Raw genomic sequence first — 20131 nt, forward strand, 5'->3', positions numbered from 1 at the left:
GATGGATTTGCGGTCACACAAGAATAGACCGAGTTCGGAACGATGATATACGTGATCGCCTAGAGGTAGCACCAATTGAAGAAAAGCTTTGTCCAACATCGGTTGAGGTGGTTTGGTCATGTCCAAAGGAGACCTCCAAAGGCACAAGTGCATTGTGGAGTCATAAGTCAAGCTAATAATATGAGGAGAGGTAGAGGAAGACCGAAATTGACATGGGGAGGCAATAAAAAGAGATTTGAAAGCTTGGAATATACCTAGAAATCTATGTTTGAATAGGAGTATTTGAAAAGCAGCTATTGAAGTGCTTGAACCGACTTGGGGCTCTTGGTGAGTTTCAACTCTAGCCTATCTCAACTTGTTTGGGACTGAAAGTCTATGTTGTTGTTGTCGTCGTCGTCCCGTGGATTCAAACCGATGGCACTGACCTAAGGCCGAGATCTTTGACTGGAGCTGGTCCAGCTCATTCTTGCGTGGCCTTGGCAGCCTCCTCCGCTCTGAGCGTCACCGCCGCCTGGTTGTTAACATGCATAGTTAAGATGACAGAAAAAAAGATATGACAGAAACTGCTGCACGGTTAAGATGAAAATGCATTGCACTTTACCTATGGAATTAACTTGAACTCTTTGTTTGTGTCACATCTCCAAATATAGGTGGACCCCCATCCTGAAGCATGAAAGATAGGGACCGATGTAGAGGCTGCTCCTGAATTCTTGTATGCACCATATGGCTCACGGGGAATATCTCCTAATTCTTGGTCCCCTTTATCTCCTGCTTCATTTTTTGACTTCTCTCAGAATTGTTCAGGCAGTAGAGTGGAGTCCAAAAGGGAGTGGAATTCAAAAGAAAACATTCATGCAACTGAAATTATTTGCAGGATTTGCTTGCTATCTTTTGTCTTCATGTGAAGAATGGAAACTCCAGGCCACATTAGGTAGATCTGCATGATTAGATGCATAGAGGAACTCTCCTGGATAGCATGGGATTTGCGAGACTAGCAGATGTAATGGGCCCTAGTTCGTTAGGGACTTAGGGGTAAAAACATCACCGGGAAGATAGCTAGGCGGAGTTGGCTTGGAGGGAGACTAGACTATTTGGGAGACTCGGATTGATTCTTCTTCATTGATTAAATTAAAAAGAGAGGTATTCGTGTGCGTTATATAAAGCCAGCATTACAACCCCTAATCTAATCAAACAACTTCTTTCTGTATATCTTTCTTTTCTTTTACTCTGCGTCGGCTACGGTGCGCCTTCTGGTTGCGTCCGGCCTGATGATCTGTCCCGGTTCACTCGGCCCTTCGGGGCATGTGCCAGGGTTCGGGGGTTTTCTCGACCGGAGTCATACGGTCCCTTCCTATGACAAAGCCGTGAGGGCGGTTCTTCCCTCACCGGTCGAGTTTTTTTTTTACCCTGCTATTTTCTCACAGTTTCTTAGAGTAGTATGGTATGACCTCACTTCACCTCACTCATAAGTACCCTAGGCATAGTAGGTGGGTGGATTGCCACGCCTCGCTTTAGCACCTCGACATTGGGCAGTACAACCTGCATTCTAATGGATGTTGGTTGTCTCTCAGTTTTTTACATGTGCCCAAGCAATCCAATGCATGAGAGACATCTTAGTTTTCTGGACACCCCTCTCCTCTACATCACTTGTGCTGCACCACATTGCTTATAGAGTGTTTATATAATTGCTTTAGAGACCAGATTTTCTTTTTCAAGTTGTCATTGGGTACATCATAATTTGTTCTTAGTCTTTGCATCTTTGGTACCATATTGACATAATGACATTGATATAGTCTTCCGTTGTGGGACTCTCTCATGATACTTTGGTAAATCACGAGTATATGGATTGGCTAGATGCAACTCTGATCGAAATCGCTGCTGGATCACTGGACAGCGCCGCCGCCAACACGGCAACAAACCAAAAACCAAGCCCCCCCTTCTACACGGCTCCTCCTTTTACAGATACGCGGTCACCCTGGCCTCGCCTGTGAACACACGCACGCCCCCTTTTCACACAGTCCATCTCCTCAGCAGACCTGGCCTGGTCCTGTGCCGCTTTGCCGACTCCTTGATTCTCCTGGTACTCCCGTAGTAGAGTTGCTGACATCCATGTTTTCTTTCAAGCTAATCATGTGCTGCTTGTTTTGAATCGACATGGAATTCTCCTGTGAAATTCATTTACTTTGATGATTTTTTGTTTTACCATTTGTTCAAAAAAAAATTTGCTACATACGTTTTGACAGATTCTCCTCCTTGGTGATAAACTGAAAGATGCACTAAATGAGCTTGAAAAGGCCTGCCTCAGTTCAACTACAGCCCTCCCTTTCAGGTAAAACAATGTGTCATCTTGAATCTCATCCCTTATCTGAGGTTACATGGTATTTTTGAATCATCCAGTCTGTTTTTTTTCCTCGTCAGATTAAAAACAAGGTTTTGTGATTTGAGTAGTTTAAGTTAATTCGTTTCTTGGTGCAGGTTGAGAGGTAGGCTGCTGGAAGAGTATGACCAAAACTAGGTATCAACCATTTCTTCTTGCTATGAGGAGGCTTTGAGAAGAGATCCTACATGTAGCTACTCCATGGAGAGGCTAATCAAAATGCATAGAAAAGGTTTGGGCTTAACTTTTTTTCTTCCAGATTCTTCTACTGTTTAATCACAGTACTACTTGGATAGCTGAATTATTCTTCCATATAACTGTGTTAAACTCTTTGCTGGTATGATTGGCTATCTGTAATCATGTATGGACTTTTGGTGCATAGAATATCCACAGGTTTTCACTTCACTAAACTGAGCTTCCTTGGTAAAGGCATTTGAAATATTCCACTTTCAACTAACCTATTTTTTAACTAATGCTGGTTATTTTGTTAGTCCTAATCACCTGATCATAAACATATCGTTCAAGGATTACTGCCATACCTGTCAAACTTTTAAAAACTTGGACAATTAATGCATAAAACCCTAGGTAGGTTGACAGCATAAGATTAGTATTAGTAGAACCTTCATGAAAGGTACTTTCACATTGTGTAATACTTCTTTTATATTTTTCATATTAGGGCCATGTTTAGATTGCAAATAATTTCAACCCGATGAATAGTAGCATTTTCGTCTTATTTGGTAAATATTGTCCAATCGTGGACCAACTAAGCTCAAAAGATTCATCTCGTGATTTCGAACTAAACTGTGCAATTAGTTATTTTTTTTTACCTACATTTAATGCTCCATGCAAGCGGCTAAAAATTGATGTGATGGAGAGAGAGTGAAAAAACTTGAAATTTGGAGGTGATCTAAACAAGGCCTAGAAATGATAGTCGACAGTCTAAGGCCCTGTCCTATTTTATTCAAAGCGGGACAGAATAAAATATTAGTTTGTCCATAAGCTAGAGCAGCCTACAGCGACCCCTAGTCAGCAGGGTGTTAGGCTGCTGCAGTTCAGATATGGAAGAATCAACTACAGCCTATACATTTTTCCTCACGCCAAAACAGTAACTTTATGGTTGCGATGTTCCTGTGACTATTTTCCATGGTGCAAAAATATTTGAACATCAATTTAGGTTGTGGTGATTTGAAGTATTTTGTGCTAAGCAAATGTTTGTATTCATCACTTTTTCTTCTGTTGGTTGCCCTTGGGTCACCTTCCAACTATTTGAGGCAATACCTTTACTTTTAGACTTGTCAATGGACTGCTTATCTGGGAAATGAAGTATTTTGCTAAGCAATGTTTGCCTTCGCCTTTTTTTGTATTGGTTGCCCCCAGGATATTATAATGCCATCCAACTACTTGACTATGAGGATTGCCTGCATCTGGGAAGAGCTTGTATCATGTTTCCTTCGGCTTTTTTCTGACAATACTGCTGACTATGAGGATTGCATATCATGTACTAATACCCATGGAGATGAAGCATTGGAGGTTTCCAGTAAATTGTCTTCAGTCTTCTTTGAGCGGTTTACCAGAGAATCATGGAAGGCCCGATGCAGATGGTGGGCACACCATCATTTCAGCCAAAATGCTTATACATCAGAAACTCAATCAGGTAGCTGCTCATTCCTCATTTATATTACTGGCATAAAATGACATAATGTCCTACTTTAATTAAGATTATTTAGGCCAGCAAGTGTCATCCATATTGACTCTAATTTGTTCCATATTATACTGTGAGACTGGGAATATTTTTTTGGTTGATCTAGGGTTACTGATTTCATGAAAATGATGGGTATCTGTATGCAGAACCCTGCAGCTGTTTAGTATTGGATCACCGATAAGCCAATTTGATTCAATTATTCACTGTGGTGTATTGGTGTGAAAAAGTTCTCTGGTATTCCATGTTCCTGTGAGCTGTTAGCTGCTTGTTCCTTTGCTGTACATAATGATAACCTTATCGGTGAGGTTTGTGAGCATGTCAGTGACACAAGGTATGGTGGGGCTACACCCAAATTGGGAGAGTAACGGTGACTGGATTACTGTCCCAAAATCTAGTGTTACTGGATTGCTGTCCCAAAACGTTGATAGTAAACATATGTAGTGGTATGGTGATTCCTTGGAGAACATAATGACATTATGGTGTGGAATTAGAATTATCAGGCACATATTCCCCTTAGCATGCTATATTTATATGTGCGCTATGGGATCACGGCTAAAAACAGTTCTGTGGTTTTACAGGTGATTGCAAGCTCCTGGCTGCTAAGGCAGCTTGTGCTGCTCATTTGTTTGGACCAGAATTCCCATATGTCAAAGCAGTTGGGAGCTATATTGCAAAGCAAGAAGCTCTGGATGAAATCAGTATCCTAGTCAGAAATAAGCAGAACTCTGTCAGGCTATTAGAAACTTTGGAGAAACTAACATCATGATCCGTCTTGATCCAACATTTCACCATTGCTTGGTGTTGGTAATTAGCATAATGTTGACAATGTTTTGTAGACCCCCCTCGGGAGGCAAAATTTTGTAGGATCAATAGCATGCCACCAATGTAGTGTTGTTGTAGGCAGAATCTTGGCGCTGGTGATGTCATACGTTGTGTGTAGCAGCAAAGAAGCAAAGACAACAGAAACCTAAGAAATAGATGCCATCTAGTTTTTTGTTCCCTTGCTTTTTGCGAGATGTAAATGAATGGCGAGAGGGATCCTGAAAACTACACTTCTTTCGTTATATACTTAGCGTGCCGCACTGAAGCTGCACTGAGGCCTGTTTGGCAACTTTACAAATGAAATTTTAAGCACCTGTAATCCCTTGTAACTGTTCCTCTTGTAGTTTGCTGTTTGGATTAAAAACAAAGTGCACTGCAGCTCATCCTAAGATGGACAAACATTTATAAATAATCATCTCTAGAGTATAAAGAGAAAAATGAAGAACAATGCAAGGATAGTGTAATTCTCCTCCTTGGTCTGCCTGAGATACCCAGATCGTGGTCTTTTGCAACTTGTTGAACCTCCTAATTGTTGTTTGGGAAAACTGGTTTGGAAAAAAAAAAACAGAGCAAAGCAGTGATGACTGCTGATGGACGCGCCAACCTGCTCGCCGGTCTCACCATACCATCCGTAAGGGCAGTCATGACGAATTTTGCAATGGATCATCGCTCCTGACGTAGACTAAGCGCCGCCGCAATCAAGGCTGTAATGGACATCCATGAGTGCACGTAGAGTCAGAGTGTAGAGGGAGAGAATGGTGTGAATTGAGGAGGGGGAATGGGCATCCAAATTCTACGTAGAGTCGAGTGGAGAGGGGGAGGAGCCACCGGTTTGCATTGAGTGGAGGAAGAGCTAGCTATTGCAGAGACGAGAAGAGTTGGGTTCCCATCGTTGTGATTCTATCATGGAACGATCAAAGGAACAAGGCAAACACATATTAAGATGGCAACCAGACGAAGGTAGCGTATAGGAAGGGTAATATAGGTTCAGACAGGACCCAGACATTCCTCAACTTTCATAGCTCAACTTCAGACAGGAACTCACAGCTCGCCGATGTGTATGACAAGCTCGTCTAAGGCTTCTACTGACTAGGAGTATATAATCAAATCCTCATTGACAAGTTCAAGAATCCGGTAGCCATAGCTCCACGTCACCCATCTGACAAAATTGTGTATGCACGGCACATCATGTGACAGCTTCCTCTAGTTCGCAGCCTCCTCTAGCCCAGGCATGTTGTTGACTCCGCAGCCAGGGCATGCGTACCGACGCTGCAGCTCCTCTGCAAGGGAAGCGTGCACCTTCTCCAGTTCAGCTGCCCGCGTGTTCCAGGTTAAAGAAAGCTTCGCCGAAAGCATGGGGAAATGGGAATAGAAATGCGTAGAAACAGATAGCTCTGTACATAAATTTCAGGATATTCGCCAAGCTCCTTCAGCTGCCTTGTCTCTCCCATAACAGCCTCCATAAGAGCTCTCTTTGCTTGGACATCGGCCAGCTCCTCACGTACCTGCAAACAAAACACCAAAATCATTGGTTTCGTTAAACTGGCAGGGACAGAATGTCCTGGACCACCGAACCTTTCCCAAATTACGAGGGAGAGACTGATGGTTAATATGGATTATTAAAAATAGATGACACCGCAGTTGAAACCACACACATCCTCTGCCTGCACATCAACCATGATCCTTGACACTGTGTCGCCTACTAATGTTTGTAATGCTGAACGGCCTTTGGCGAACACATGTGCTGATGTACAGCTCGACAGTTAATAAATTTGCCTTCAGATGCATTAACCAGACAGTAACAAGCATTATGCATCGTCATCATGTTTCTCACTTTCCTGATTGATGAACTACAACAACTTAGTATTAATATGAATTAGACAGTTTAATGGTTCGCATACTGTCTAAACTTAGTAAATACAGAGCATGTCAGCTGTCATTCAAATATCACGTAATTCACAGCCACAGATTTTCATCAGGATGGTCTTATGAACAGAAAAATGAGAAGATGTTGGAAGATCTCTGCTTAATCAGTTAACATTGTGCAGATAAATATAATACAATGCTTTGGGAACAGCGCACCTTATCATAATCAAGCAGATCTTTTTTATACTCTTCTTCCAAGAGCTGCACCTCAGCTTCAATGTTGCTCACCTTATCTGCCAAATCTTTCAAACTGCCTTCTGAGTCCACATTTTTACTCTCGTCTCTGACATGTTGGCCTACAAAGGGGACATCTCAGATAGTGTAAGGGAATGAAATGCACAAATTGAGCCATATGTTAATTGCAAACTGTCAAAGAGAAGGGAACGAGCAGTATCACTCAACATATCGTAACATCAATACATTTGACTACTGGAGAGGACAAAGTATGTTTAGACTAACTATGAAAGACATACTAAAGAAACAAGATGAGAAATCAACAGGCAAACAGCTTTACAAAATTTAACAACACAAATTAGATCCATAATTACAAAGCCAACACCAAACTGGGTTATCTTGAAGTTCCTCTCTGCTATTAAATAATCACATGTTTTGCTTACAGTAATAAATAAGCAATTATCAGCTGTCACCTTGCAATGCACAAAAACTCTAAAACATAACGTACACAATCAGATTCAACAATTTGACATAATTTAATATTGCAAACTTATGGGGGAAAATTCAAGCAGAGTGCAGCGTGCAGCGTGCAATTCTTAAGAGTTCCAATCATCAATCATTTAGATTCTGTAAAAGGAAAGAAGCAATAAACAAGAAATGACTAGAACAACACATATTCAATGGAACCCCTTGCACAATTCAGGAACAGAAAGTGGTATGTTGCATTCTGATTTTCACTACTTACCTTCTGTAGACGGCTCACAGTGATTGTGCTCTGCTAATTCTAGAGAGACCATCTGTTGAAATTGCCTGTAGAAGAGGAATATTATTTCTCTGGATAATGAACAAGATAGTACTACTTTTCGATAATTAACATGATAGTAACAAAATTTAAACTTACAAAATCAAGTTTTAGCCAGCAAGGAAATGCCAAATTCATGGAAATTGAAAACAGTAAAAGTAGGATGTAATAAGAATCTTATAGTGCCCTCTTAGTGCAATGTCATGACTTATGCGAGCACCCCTGATACATGCTTCATATGAAAAGTGTCACCACTGTGCTCCCTTGTACCTCACATTCTCAAGTATTTTGAGAATACCCAAACAATACATCATATCCCTATTATACAGAGGTAATTACTGCCAACACCACTATAGGCAAAGCCAAGAAAAAGAGATGCAACATCAGTTATAGTTTGTTTTATGATTGCATCAAACAGCAAAAGAATTCATCACACACAAAACACAACATTCTATACCTTATCTTTGCATTCATCTCATACATCTTGCTAATGAACTCCTCTCTGCAACAGTGAGGAAAGTATAAGTATGATCAGCAGCAAGCAACGAAATTATAGTACAGAACAACACATACGGGACATTTTGCACAGCAACAAGGCATTAGATAGAGTACATATTACTCACCTCTCACTGTCTCCCTTGCTCTTTTGGAGCAAATTCGTTAAGCACCAACAGCACATCCATTCCGATTCGAACCATACACCAGAATGAACATATGTTAATTAATACTAAAGCAACAAAGAGCCCAAATTCGCTGCGAAATGCGGAACTCACTTTGAGCGCGTCCAGATCAGTGCCGGCCTTCGAGATCTCCTCCTGGAGATGCGAGATCGTCGCCTAAACACACCAAAGTAACTCGGATCACGAAAATTGGGCATAGCAAGCGCGACAATTCATAAAATTCAGGGCGAGACGAGGAGAAACCTCTAGCGCAAGGATGGAGTCGGCGGCGATCGCGGCTTGCACCTGGCTCCCGCGGAGGTCCTGCTCCGCAGCCTCCCGCGCGCGCTTCGCGGCGTCGAGCTCCGCCGCCGCCGCGTCTGCCGCGGCGCGCGCATCGGCGAGGCGCCGCCTGAGGTCGGACACCCTACGCTCTGCGCGCACGCCAAGCGAGAAACGGCGCGTCAGCGCGTCCGATCAGCCGCGGACGCGCGAATAACCTAGAGGCGTGCGCGCTCGGCGCGGGAGGGGTTGGGTGTTTACCGCCGTGGGACTTCTCGTAGGCGAAGTCGCGGATGATGGAGAGGAGCTGCTTCGGGGTGTCGCCGCCCGACGCCGACGCAGCTGCAGCCATCGGTTCCGGGGAAGCGGTCCGTGGAAGGCCCTTCTCGAAGCTTCTGGAGGTCGGTCAGGTCGGGAGGGGGGTTTTCCCGCCTTTCGATTTGGGGGAGGGATGGTCGAAGGAGGGGAATGGAATGGGCTTTTAGTGCGCTCTTGGACTGGAGGGCTAAATAAATGATTACTTCCGCCACTTGACGACATTAGAGGGGCCAAACGTTTTCGGTAATCCTCTGAACCGGGCCGTCCGGACGGACGCTTCGTTGCTGCGACGCCAGCCACGCTCCTTCGTTTAAAAAAAAAATTACTCATCCACTTATTTTTATCCACTCTTTTTCTCTTTCTATCGCTCTTATCCGCTCACCTGCCGCCTCCGAGCATACGGCCACTAGCCCTCCGAGGTGCAGCGCGCGGCTGCCTCCGAGGCTCCCGTCCGCCTCTGAGGGGCACTGCTCGGCTACGGGCCCTGTCAGGCGCAATGCGCTGCTGCCCTCTCCATGTCGCGCGGTCGCGGCCTCTCCGCCGCTCGTGCAGCCGATGCCTCCCTTTCATGACGTGCAGCCACTACCGCCGCCTACAAGTGCCGTTGGGCCACTGCCTCTGGTGAACACCACACACCGACGAACCTCCATTCTACTGAGCAGCAAGGAGATGTTGCGTTGAAAGCATATGTTGCAAGAGTATGTTTCAATTATTTCAGATGTTTCAAAGGTACGTTGCAAGTGTTTTATATGGATGTTGTAAAAATAGATCGTGATGTTGCACATGTTGCAATGGTTGTACACGTATGTTGCAAGCGCCCGTTCTAAACGTTTCATCTGCTTTTTTAGACTTACGTTGCAAGTGTGCTTATTTGGATGTTGCATATGTTTCACACATACGATGCAAGATTATGTTCGAAATGTTTCAGTTGTTTTGGTCTTTATGTTGCAATAAGTGTTGTCCTATTGCAAGTTGCAAGTATTTTATCTGGATGTTGCATATGTTTCACACACATGTTGCAAGTGTATGTTCTAAATGTTTCATCTTCTTCAGACTTATGTTGCATTCAAGTATTTCATGTTGCAGGTGTTTCATGTTTGAGAGGTCTGTTTAGAGAAGGGGCACAGCCCGGGCGCTAGGGGAAGGGGCGCGGTCAAGGCCAGCGGATAGGGGGCGTGGCGCGCCTAGGGTCCTACAGACGGGGCGTGCTCATCCTCGTCCCGTCTCTCGGGTCCTACCCGCGTGGAGAAAGAGGAAGGGGTCAGGGGGGAAGGAGCGGCGGGCACGGGGCGAAGCGAGACGGACGGGGGCGGGGGACGAGGCAGACAGGGAAGGACTACAATGATGTGTACCGTCCTATGAAATCCTATCCCATTGGACGTCCGGGCGCCAACAATTCCTAACACGTTTTAGATGGGCCTTGAATTGTCGACACGTATGGACCCTAAGGATGAATGAGAGCATTTTGCGCGGGCTGTAAGAGTATAAGACAGGGAGGCCCCTTGGGCCTGATGGATTGTGACTTGCGACCTAGTAACAGTTTGAGAGGTGGGACCGTGGGAGGCAGGCGAGAGAGGAGAATTTTGAGCTTCAGCCCAAACAGAGAGAAGAATTTTGAGCGGAAAACTCATTTTCACCTATAAATAACCACTATGTATCTTCAACTCTTAAAATCATTTAAATTGCCTCTGCCCGGTTAAAAATGGTTTTCTAGACGGTTTCGTTATTTTCAAATTCAAACTAATATAAATTTGTTAAACACCTCATAAGATTTTTAAACCGTGAAAAGTTATCTCTAGCTTCTAAAATTATGAGAAAAACCCTAGAGATAGTTGGAACATAAGAAACCTAAACAAAATATTTATAGCTTACCAAAAATGTATGTATAAGGTTCCAAGAATTGGATTTAGTTCAATAAAATAGGAATATATCCAAAAAAAATTGAAGAAAATCCAAAATGCCTGCCCCACAGTTCCAAATTGTAAGTCGTTATGTCTTTTCTAAGTACGTAGCTTTTGCTATTCACCTACATATATATCATGTATAGTAAAAGCTATATATCTAAAATGCGAGGACTTACATTTTGGAACTGAGGAAGTAATAAATGCCTTAGTGGTTTTCATAATAAAACTATGATGTAAAACATCATGAATGCAAGATACATTTAGAGTTTGTGAAAATACGTTTATAAGATTCCATAAATTAGATTTAGCTATATAAAAAATTAGAAAAAATATATATAAAAAATAGAAAACTCCCAAAGTATTCTAATTAATGTCTTAACATATTTTAAAAACATAAAATGCAACAGATTTAGGCCTATTCAGGGGCAGAGCTATGTAGTCAGTAGGGGATGCGAACGCACCCACACGAAAATGAAAATACAGTGGGAGTAATAAAAAAATTTGCCATATTTGCACCCTATGATAAAAAATATATACACACACGACACAATCGCACTCCTTTCGAATTTTCTCTAGCTTCGCCCCTGGACCTAGTTGAGGTTTCGAATTTATACAATATAAAGAAATAAAAAAATGTAGCTCTTTTAGGAGCTATAAACCAATATCTCATTGAACATTTCTAATTATACAATATAAAGAAATTAAAACCATATAAGAGAATAAACTAAAAATATCATAGAGCATATAAAAAATCATGAAACAATTGACATGTACTAAAAATGGTTTTTCAAGAACAATAACTTTTCACCAATAGGACAAGTCATAATCTTTTTTATGCCAAGAGAACAATTCATAATCTAACATAGAATGGTGAACACTTCCTACCGAAACAATCAAACTATAGCTACAAGTAGAACATTTTGAAAATCTTAGGCCAACTGAATTGCACTAACAGAACAATAGTTATTACCAATGGGACAATCCAAAATATACCATGGGAAAAATTCCTACCTGAACAATCAGAGTATAGGTAAAATATCATTGAACATTTTGGAAAATTTATAGTCCCTCCGTCCTAAAAAAACACAGTCCAGGAGTTCAAAAATTGTCCCACAAAAAACGCAATCTAGAGTTCAAAACCAGGCTATACTAGGTACCAGGCCCTAGCATAGGACCCACATCAACAGGCACCGGCTGCTGCCAGAACGATACTTCTCATGCAAAAAAAAAAAAAAAAAAAAAAAAAGAAAAATCAGTCCCAGGACGCATTCTCGGCCACTCGTTACGGCAGCAGGCCAGCAGGTGCCGCATCCTCCCCACCCGCGCAAGTGAAAAGTCTTGATACGACGAGAGAGGGGTGAATAGCCTATTTAAAAATTTATAAATTAATTAGAGTAATTTGATTAGTATAATAAATAGTGAAATGTAAATTTGTTCTAGTTCTACAAGGGTTATAAGCATCTATCTAACAATTCTAGTTGTTATAATCACTTAGCATATAATTTGCTATATCACTACTCACTAAGAGCTCTTACATTTGCTATACTAAAGAGCTCCACTAGATAAACTTAAACTATAAAGCAAGCTCTCAATTCTAGCTACACTAAAGAGCTCGCTACAACTAGTTTGTAAGAATATAAATGAATGAGTAGGGTGATTATACCGTTGTGTAAAGGAGTGAACCAATCACAAGATAAATACTAAATCAATCACCGGGAGAATATCAAAAGGCAAGAGACAACCAATTTTTCTTCCGAGATTCATGTGCTTGCCGGCACGCTAGTCCCCGTTGTGTCGATCAACACCTGGTGGTTCGGAAGCTAAGAGGTGTTGCATGAACCTTATCCACGCAATTAGACACCGTAAGAACCTACCCACAAGTGAGGTAACTCAATGACACGAGCAATCCACCAGAGTTACCTTTCGGCGCTCCGCTGGAGAAGGCACAAGACCCCTCACAATCACCACGATCGGAGCCAGAGACAATCACCAACTTCCGCTCGACGATCCTCGCCGCTTCAAGCCATCTAGGTGGCGGCAACCACCAAGAAAAAACAAGTGAAACCCGCAGCAAAACACGAATACCAAGTGCCTCTAGATGCAATCACTCAAGCAATACATTTGGATTCTCTTCTAATTTCACAAAGATGATGAATCAATGATAGAGATGAGTGAGAAGGCTTTCACTAAGCTCATAAGGTTGCTATGTCAATGCAAATGGCCAGGAGAATAAGCTGGAGCCAGCCATGGGGCTTAAATAGAAGCTCCCATGAAATAGAGCCGTTAGCTCCTTAGTTCACTAAAAAACGGGGCGACCGGACACGCCGGTCAGATCGATCGGACGCAGGACCCCAGCGTCCGGTCACGCGATACACGCCATGTGTCCCTTCTTTCAAACGCGGATCGCCCGATCTCAACAGTCATCAGTACATCTAAGTTATGACCGGACGTGCTGTTTGAAAGTGACCGGACGCAGGACCCCAGCGTCTGATCGTTTCTAGTAAGGTACCAGTCACGACTGGACACGTCCGGTCATGCCCGATCAGACTCACTGAGCGCCCAGTCATTCTCCCTCATCTCTGTGCACCGCCACATCAGCATGACCGGACGTTGAACAATGATAAGCCAGAGTCCTGTCACTTTTGAACTCAGCGTCCGGTCAAGAGACCGAGGGCAGACTTTACTATGCGCCACTGACCAGACGCAGGACCCTAGCGTCCGGTCACTACGTGACCAGCGTCCGGTGCACTCTGTGAAATTCTGTCTTTTCTATATAGAGCGTCGGTGGCACCATCGGACTGTCCGCACTCTACGGGTGGACACTCCACCGGTGGAGTTTCAAACCCTTGCTCCCAAGTTAAAAGGTCCTAATGGCTAGAGGGGGTGAATAGCCTATTAAAAATTTCTACAATAACACTTAACAAACCGGTTAGATAATTATGAGGTAAAGCAAGTGTTACGCTAGCCTACTAAAACAGCAAGCCACCTACCACAATTCTAGTTTATATAGTTTCTATCTACATAAAAGCTATGACACTACACTAGGTTAATGTGCTCTCAAAGGTTAACTAAAGAGCCACACTAACTAAACTAACAAGCTCTCACAACTAGCTACACTAAAGAGCTTGACAACTAGTTTACGGTAAAGTAAAGAGAGTGAGCAATTTATTTATACCATCGTGTCGAGGAAGGAGCCAATCAATCACAAGAATGAATACCAATGAAGACCAATCACCTCGGAATCAAATAATGAACACAATAATTTTTTTACCGAGGTTCACTTGCTTACCAGCAAGCTACTCCTCGTTGTGGAGATTCACTCACTTGGAGGTTCACGCGCTAATTGGCTTCATACACCAAACCCTCAATAGGGTGATGCACAACCAACACAAGATGAGGATCACACAAGCCACGAGCAATCCACTAGAGTACCTTTTGGTTCTCCATTGGGGAAAGGTCAAGAACCCCTCACAATCACCATGATCGAAGCCGGAGACAATCACCAACCTCCGCTCGACGATCCTCGCTGCTCCAAGTCGTCTAGGTGGCAGCAACCACTAAGAGTAACAAGCGAATCCTACAGCAAAACACGAACACCAAGTGCCTCTAGATGCAATGACTCAAGCAATGCACTTGAATTCTCTCCTAATCTCACAAAGATGTTGGATTAATGATGTAGATGAGTGGGAGGGCTTTGGCTACGCTTACAAGGTTGCTATGACAATGCAAATGACCAAGAGAGTGAGCTTGAGCCGGTTATAAGGCTTAAATAGAAGCCCCTACGAAATAGAGCCATTGTACCCCTTCACTTGGCACAACACGGGGTGACCGGACACTCCGGTCATATCGATCGGACGCTGGACCTCAGCGTCTGGTCACACGATGCGTGCCACGTGTCCCCTCTCTTCAAATACTGAGCGCTCGATCTCAACGGTCATGTGATGACCGGACGCAGCAACTCAAAGTGACCGGACGCTGAACCCCAGTGCCCGGTCATTTCCAGTAAGCATTCAGAGATGACTTTTCACGACTGGACGCGTCCAGTCATGCTCGATCGGACACACCCAGCATCCGGTCACACGGCGACTCCCTTATGCGCTGCCACGTTAGCTGGACTGGACGCACCCTATCAGCGTTCGGTCACCAAGTGACCCAGCATCCGGTCAGAGACCGATGCCAGCGTCTTTGTAGCTTCTACTGACCGGACGCACCGGTCCAACCGAGGCTAGCATCCGGTCACTTTCAGTGACCTCTGTCTTTTCTGTATATGGCGCTGGTGGCACCGTCGGACTGTCCGCCCTCTACGGGCGGACACACTACCGGTGAAGTTTCTAACCCTTACTCAAATATGCCAACCACTAAGTGTATCACCTTGTGCACATGTGTGTTAGCATATTTTCACAAACATTTTCAAGGGTGTTAGCACTCCACTAGATCCTAAATGCATATGCAATGAGTTAGAGAATCTAGTGGCACTTTGATAACCGTATTTCGATATGAGTTTCACCCCTCTTAATAGTACGGCTATCGATCCTAAATGTGATCACACCCACTAAGTGTCTCGATCACCAAAATAAAATGGCTCCTATCATTTATATCTTTGCCTTGAGCCTTTTGTTTTTCTCTTTCTTATTTTCAAGTCCAAGCACTTTATCATCATCATGGCATTACCATCATCATGTCATGATCTTTATTTGCTTCACCACTTAGAGTGTGCTACCTATATCATGATCACTTGATAAACTAGGTTAGCACTTAGGGTTCCATCAATTCACCAAAATCAAACTAGAGCTTTCACAAGTGCTAAACACAATGTGTATCACTTTTGTGCATGTGTGTTAGCATATTTTCACAAACATTTTCAAGGGTGTTAGCATTCCATTAGATCCTAAATGCATATGCAATGAGTTAGAGCATCTAGTGGCACTTTTATAACCGCATTTCCATACGAGTTTTACCCCTCTTAATAGTACAACTTTCTAACCTAAATATGATCACACTCGCTAAGTGTCTTGATCACCGAAACAAAAATACTCCTACCACTTATACCTTTGCCTTGACCCTTTTGTTTTCCTTTCTCCTTTTCTAAGTCCAAGCACTTGATTATCACCATGGAATCACCATCATCATGTCATAATCTTGATTTGCTTCACCACTTGGAATAGTGCTACCTATCTCATAATCACTTTGAAAAACTAGGTTAGCACTTAGGGTTTTATCAATTAACCAAAACCAAACTAAAGCTTTCAATCTCTCCCTTTTTGGTAATTGATGACAACCCTTACACAAAGATATGAATTGAGATTTAATTAAATCCACGTTACTTGCCTAAGCATATTTACCAAGTGTAAAAGGATATGGACAAGTTTCAAGAACCACAAATGGTAGCCATTGCTCCCCCCTACATATGTACTAAGAGTTTGGATTGTAGCTTGCACATATGCTTAGATAGGAAATATAGGAGACAATGTCTACCAAATGATGCTAAGGTATAAGAGATGGACCTTTGAAGCGTGATACCAATCGAAGTGCACCAATATACCATCCTTAGCACCATTAGTAACTAAACACACACAAAAACTAGAATACCCTATGAGATCAACAATACAAGCAAGGGTCTAGTTTCCATAAAATAAACATAAGTCTAGTTACTTTAGCCTATGCATGCTAGTTTTTCATTTCACCATTCAAGCATATAACTAGCATACAACATACAAGCATGGATATTGAAATTTAAAACTTGTGCCATGCAAGCAAATATATGAAATGCACATTCAAATGCAACATACAAGTTTATGAGCTTGCTCCCCCTACTTTTGTGCATTTTTTATTGATCCTCTTACAATGTCATTTCATTTGTTTTCATTTATTTGCTCCTCCTATCTTACTATGTTTGTGAATTTCTCTTCCCCTTTATCAACAATTAGCACAAAAGACGAGCTCAAATTATAGATAGGTTGGGGTGAAACCATATGAAATGAGGATTATTTTCCCAATTTGGTTAAATCTAGATCACTTGCAAAAGATATTTAACTCGGTTTGATCCAAGACAAGCTTCTTCATACCTCCAAATAAGGGTTATCTTGTACCATATTGAGTTAAACACTTATAGCTTATTTTCTAGATCAAACACTAGGTTTACAAGCCCACAAACATGTCATATGCTACCACTAGATCATTTCAAATATACAAGCAATAGTGGTACCATACAAGCATTAAATTTATTTGATTTTCATGAATGAGCCTAGGACATGATAGGAATGACTAGATGCACTAAATAAGTTCTTAGCATTGGATGCATGACATATCAATCAACTTTACCTTGCTTTGCTTGAAGAAGAGGTATGTCATATAATGGGGGGTGTATCAACACATATTGGAGAAGTCAAGTATATTCAATTCATTCCTTAGTTTGTAAAACCTCTTCTCATCAAGTGGCTTGGTGAAGATATCGGTAAGTTGATCTTCGGTGCCCACACTCTCAATGCAAATATTCCCTTTTTGTTGGTGATCTCTTATGAAATGATGGAGGACATCAATGTGCTTTGTTCTTGCATATTGAACCAGATTGTTGGTTAAGTTGATTGCACTCTCATTATCACATAGCAATGGCACTTTCTTGAACTTGATTCCAAAGTCACTCAAAGTAGCCTTCATCCAAAGTAATTGAGCACAACAACTACCGACCGAAATGTACTCCGCTTCGGCAGTTGAAAGTGCTACACTATTTTACTTCTTTGATGATCAATACACAAGTGATCTTCCTAATAGTTGACATGTGCCTGATGTGCTCTTTCTCTCAACTTTACATCCTGCATAATTGGAGTCCAGATATCCAATTAACTCAAATCTTGCTCCTTTGGGATACCACAATCCAACATTTTGTGTATGCTTCAAGTATATCAATATTCTCTTTATTGCCTTCAAATGACTTTCTCTTGGTGGGGCTTGAAATCTAGCACACATACATACACTAAATATCACATCCGACCTTGATGTGGTCACATAGAGTAGGCTTCTAATCATAGACCGATACATCTTTTGATCCACCATATTGCCACTAGAATCACCATCTAAGCTTCCACTTGTCCCCATTGGTGTACTAATAGCTTTAGCATCATCCAATCCAAACTTCTTGAGCATGTCCTTGATATACTTGTCTTGACTCACAAATATGCCATTCTTTATTTGCTTGATTTGAAGACCAAGGAAGTAACTAAGCTCTCCAATCATGGATATCTCAAACTCACTTGTCATCATCTTGCCAAACTCTTCACAAAAATCTTGATTTGTTGACCCAAATATGATATCATCAATATAGATTTACATTACAAACAAGTCATTTCTATGCTTCTTGGTGAAGAGAGTGGTGTCAACCTTTCCCATTTTGAATCCCTTAGAGAGTAGAAAATCCCTCAATCTCTCATACCATGCTCTTCCTGCTTGTTTCAATCCATACAAAGCCTTTCTCCACTTGTAAATATGGTTGGGTTTTTTTTCATTTTCAAAACCGAGAGGTTGCTCAACATACACAAGCTCATTGATGTACCCATTGAGAAATGCACTCTTCACATCCATTTGGTACAACTTGATGTTGTGGGCACAAGCATAGGCTAACAAGATCCTAATTGCTTCCAATCTTACAACCGGAGCATATGTTTCTCTGAAGTCAAGACCTTCAACTTGAGTGTAACCTTAAGCCACTAATCTTACTTTGTTCCTTATTACTATCCCATCTTGATCTTGCTTGTTCTGAAAGACCCACTTGGTTTCAATCACATTATGATCCTTAGGTCTCTCAACTAACTCTCATACTTGGTTTCTCATAAAGTTATTTAGCTCTTCATGCATAGCATTGACTCAATCAACATCCTTCAAAGCTTCATCTATCTTCTTAGGTTCAGTGGATAACACAAATGAGAAATGCTCACAAAATAAAGCCAATCTTAATCTCGTTTGCACACATCTTGAAATATCACCAATTATAGTGTCTAATGGATGATCTCTTTCAACATTGGGTGGTTGAAGCACTTGCACTTGATTGATTGCATTTGATTGATCACTTGGTTGAGATGATGAACTAGCCACTTGTTGTTGATCTTGCATTTTGTCATCACTAGTACTTTTTTAAACTTGATCATGAGAACCACTAGTTTGCACATTTGAGTTAGAGAGCACTTGATTCTTGTCATCTTCAACATCAATCACCTCTCTAGGCCTTATATCACCAATATCCATGTTCTTTATTGTATTGACCAATTGAGTGCCACTTACATTATCTAGATTCTCATCTTTCTCTTGGGAACCATTTGTTTCATCAAATTCCACATCATGAACCTCCTCAAGAGTACCACTAGCCAAATTTTAAACTCTATATGCCTTGCTAGTAGTGGAGTAACCAAGCAAGAAACCTTCATCACATTTATTTTAAACTTGCTCAATCTAGTACCTTTCTTCAATATATAGCATTTACAACCAAAAACCTAAAAGTATGCTATGTTGGGCTTTCTTCCATTCAATAGCTCATAAGGTGTCTTCTCCATCATGGGGTGACAATAGAGTCGGTTGCTATAATAGCAAGCCATGTTGATTGCTTCGGCCCAAAAAGAATGACTCACATTGTACTCACTCAACATTGATCTTGCCATGTCAATGAGTGTTCTATTCTTTCTCTCAACAAGACCATTTAATTGTGGAGTGTACTTGGTTGAGAATTGATGCCTAATTTCAAATTTATCACACAACTCATCAATTCTAGTGTCCTTGAATTCACTACCATTGTCACTTCTAACTTTCTTGATAGTTGTTTCAAACTCATTGTGAATGTCCTTGACAAATAATTTGAATGTTGCAAACACATCACTCTTGTCAACAAGAAAGAACACCCATGTGTATCTAGTGAAATCATTCATAATTATAAATCTGTATTTATTTTCACCAATGCTAGTGTATATGGTTGGCCCAAATAAGTCCATGTGCACCAACTCAAATGCCTTAGATGTTCTCATCATGCTTTTCTTAGGATGTGTGTTACCAACTTGCTTTCTGGCTTGACATGCATTACATAACTTATCCTTCTCAAATATGACATCCTTCAAGTCTCTAACTAAGTCATGCTTGATCAACTTGTTCAATCGTTTCATTCCAACATGACCAAGCCTTCTA

At 41.8% G+C, this 20131-nt stretch overlaps 1 protein-coding gene and 1 long non-coding RNA gene across 2 annotated transcripts; one reads left to right on the forward strand and one right to left on the reverse strand.

Annotated features, from left to right (window-relative positions):
- Positions 1-2202: 2202 nt before the first annotated feature.
- On the forward strand, positions 2203-5073 carry LOC136519590 (uncharacterized). Its single transcript, XR_010774982.1, has 4 exons — positions 2203-2329; positions 2476-2609; positions 3755-4031; positions 4658-5073. It is a non-coding gene; the product is annotated as an uncharacterized lncRNA (long non-coding RNA).
- A 747-nt stretch (positions 5074-5820) lies between these two features.
- On the reverse strand, positions 5821-9199 carry LOC136522425 (uncharacterized). Its single transcript, XM_066516246.1, has 9 exons — positions 9006-9199; positions 8727-8896; positions 8577-8639; positions 8427-8446; positions 8261-8305; positions 7747-7811; positions 6984-7123; positions 6318-6406; positions 5821-6222 (listed from the first exon to the last, which is right to left on the reverse strand). The coding sequence occupies exons 1-9, from the start codon at positions 9094-9096 to the stop codon at positions 6105-6107; spliced, it is 801 nt and encodes a 266-aa protein (XP_066372343.1). The 5' UTR covers positions 9097-9199; the 3' UTR covers positions 5821-6104.
- Between the last annotated feature and the right edge of the window lie 10932 nt (positions 9200-20131).

The sequence above is a fragment of the Miscanthus floridulus genome, chromosome 18 (assembly GCF_019320115.1).
Source record: "Miscanthus floridulus cultivar M001 chromosome 18, ASM1932011v1, whole genome shotgun sequence".
Lineage (NCBI taxonomy): Eukaryota > Viridiplantae > Streptophyta > Magnoliopsida > Poales > Poaceae > Miscanthus > Miscanthus floridulus.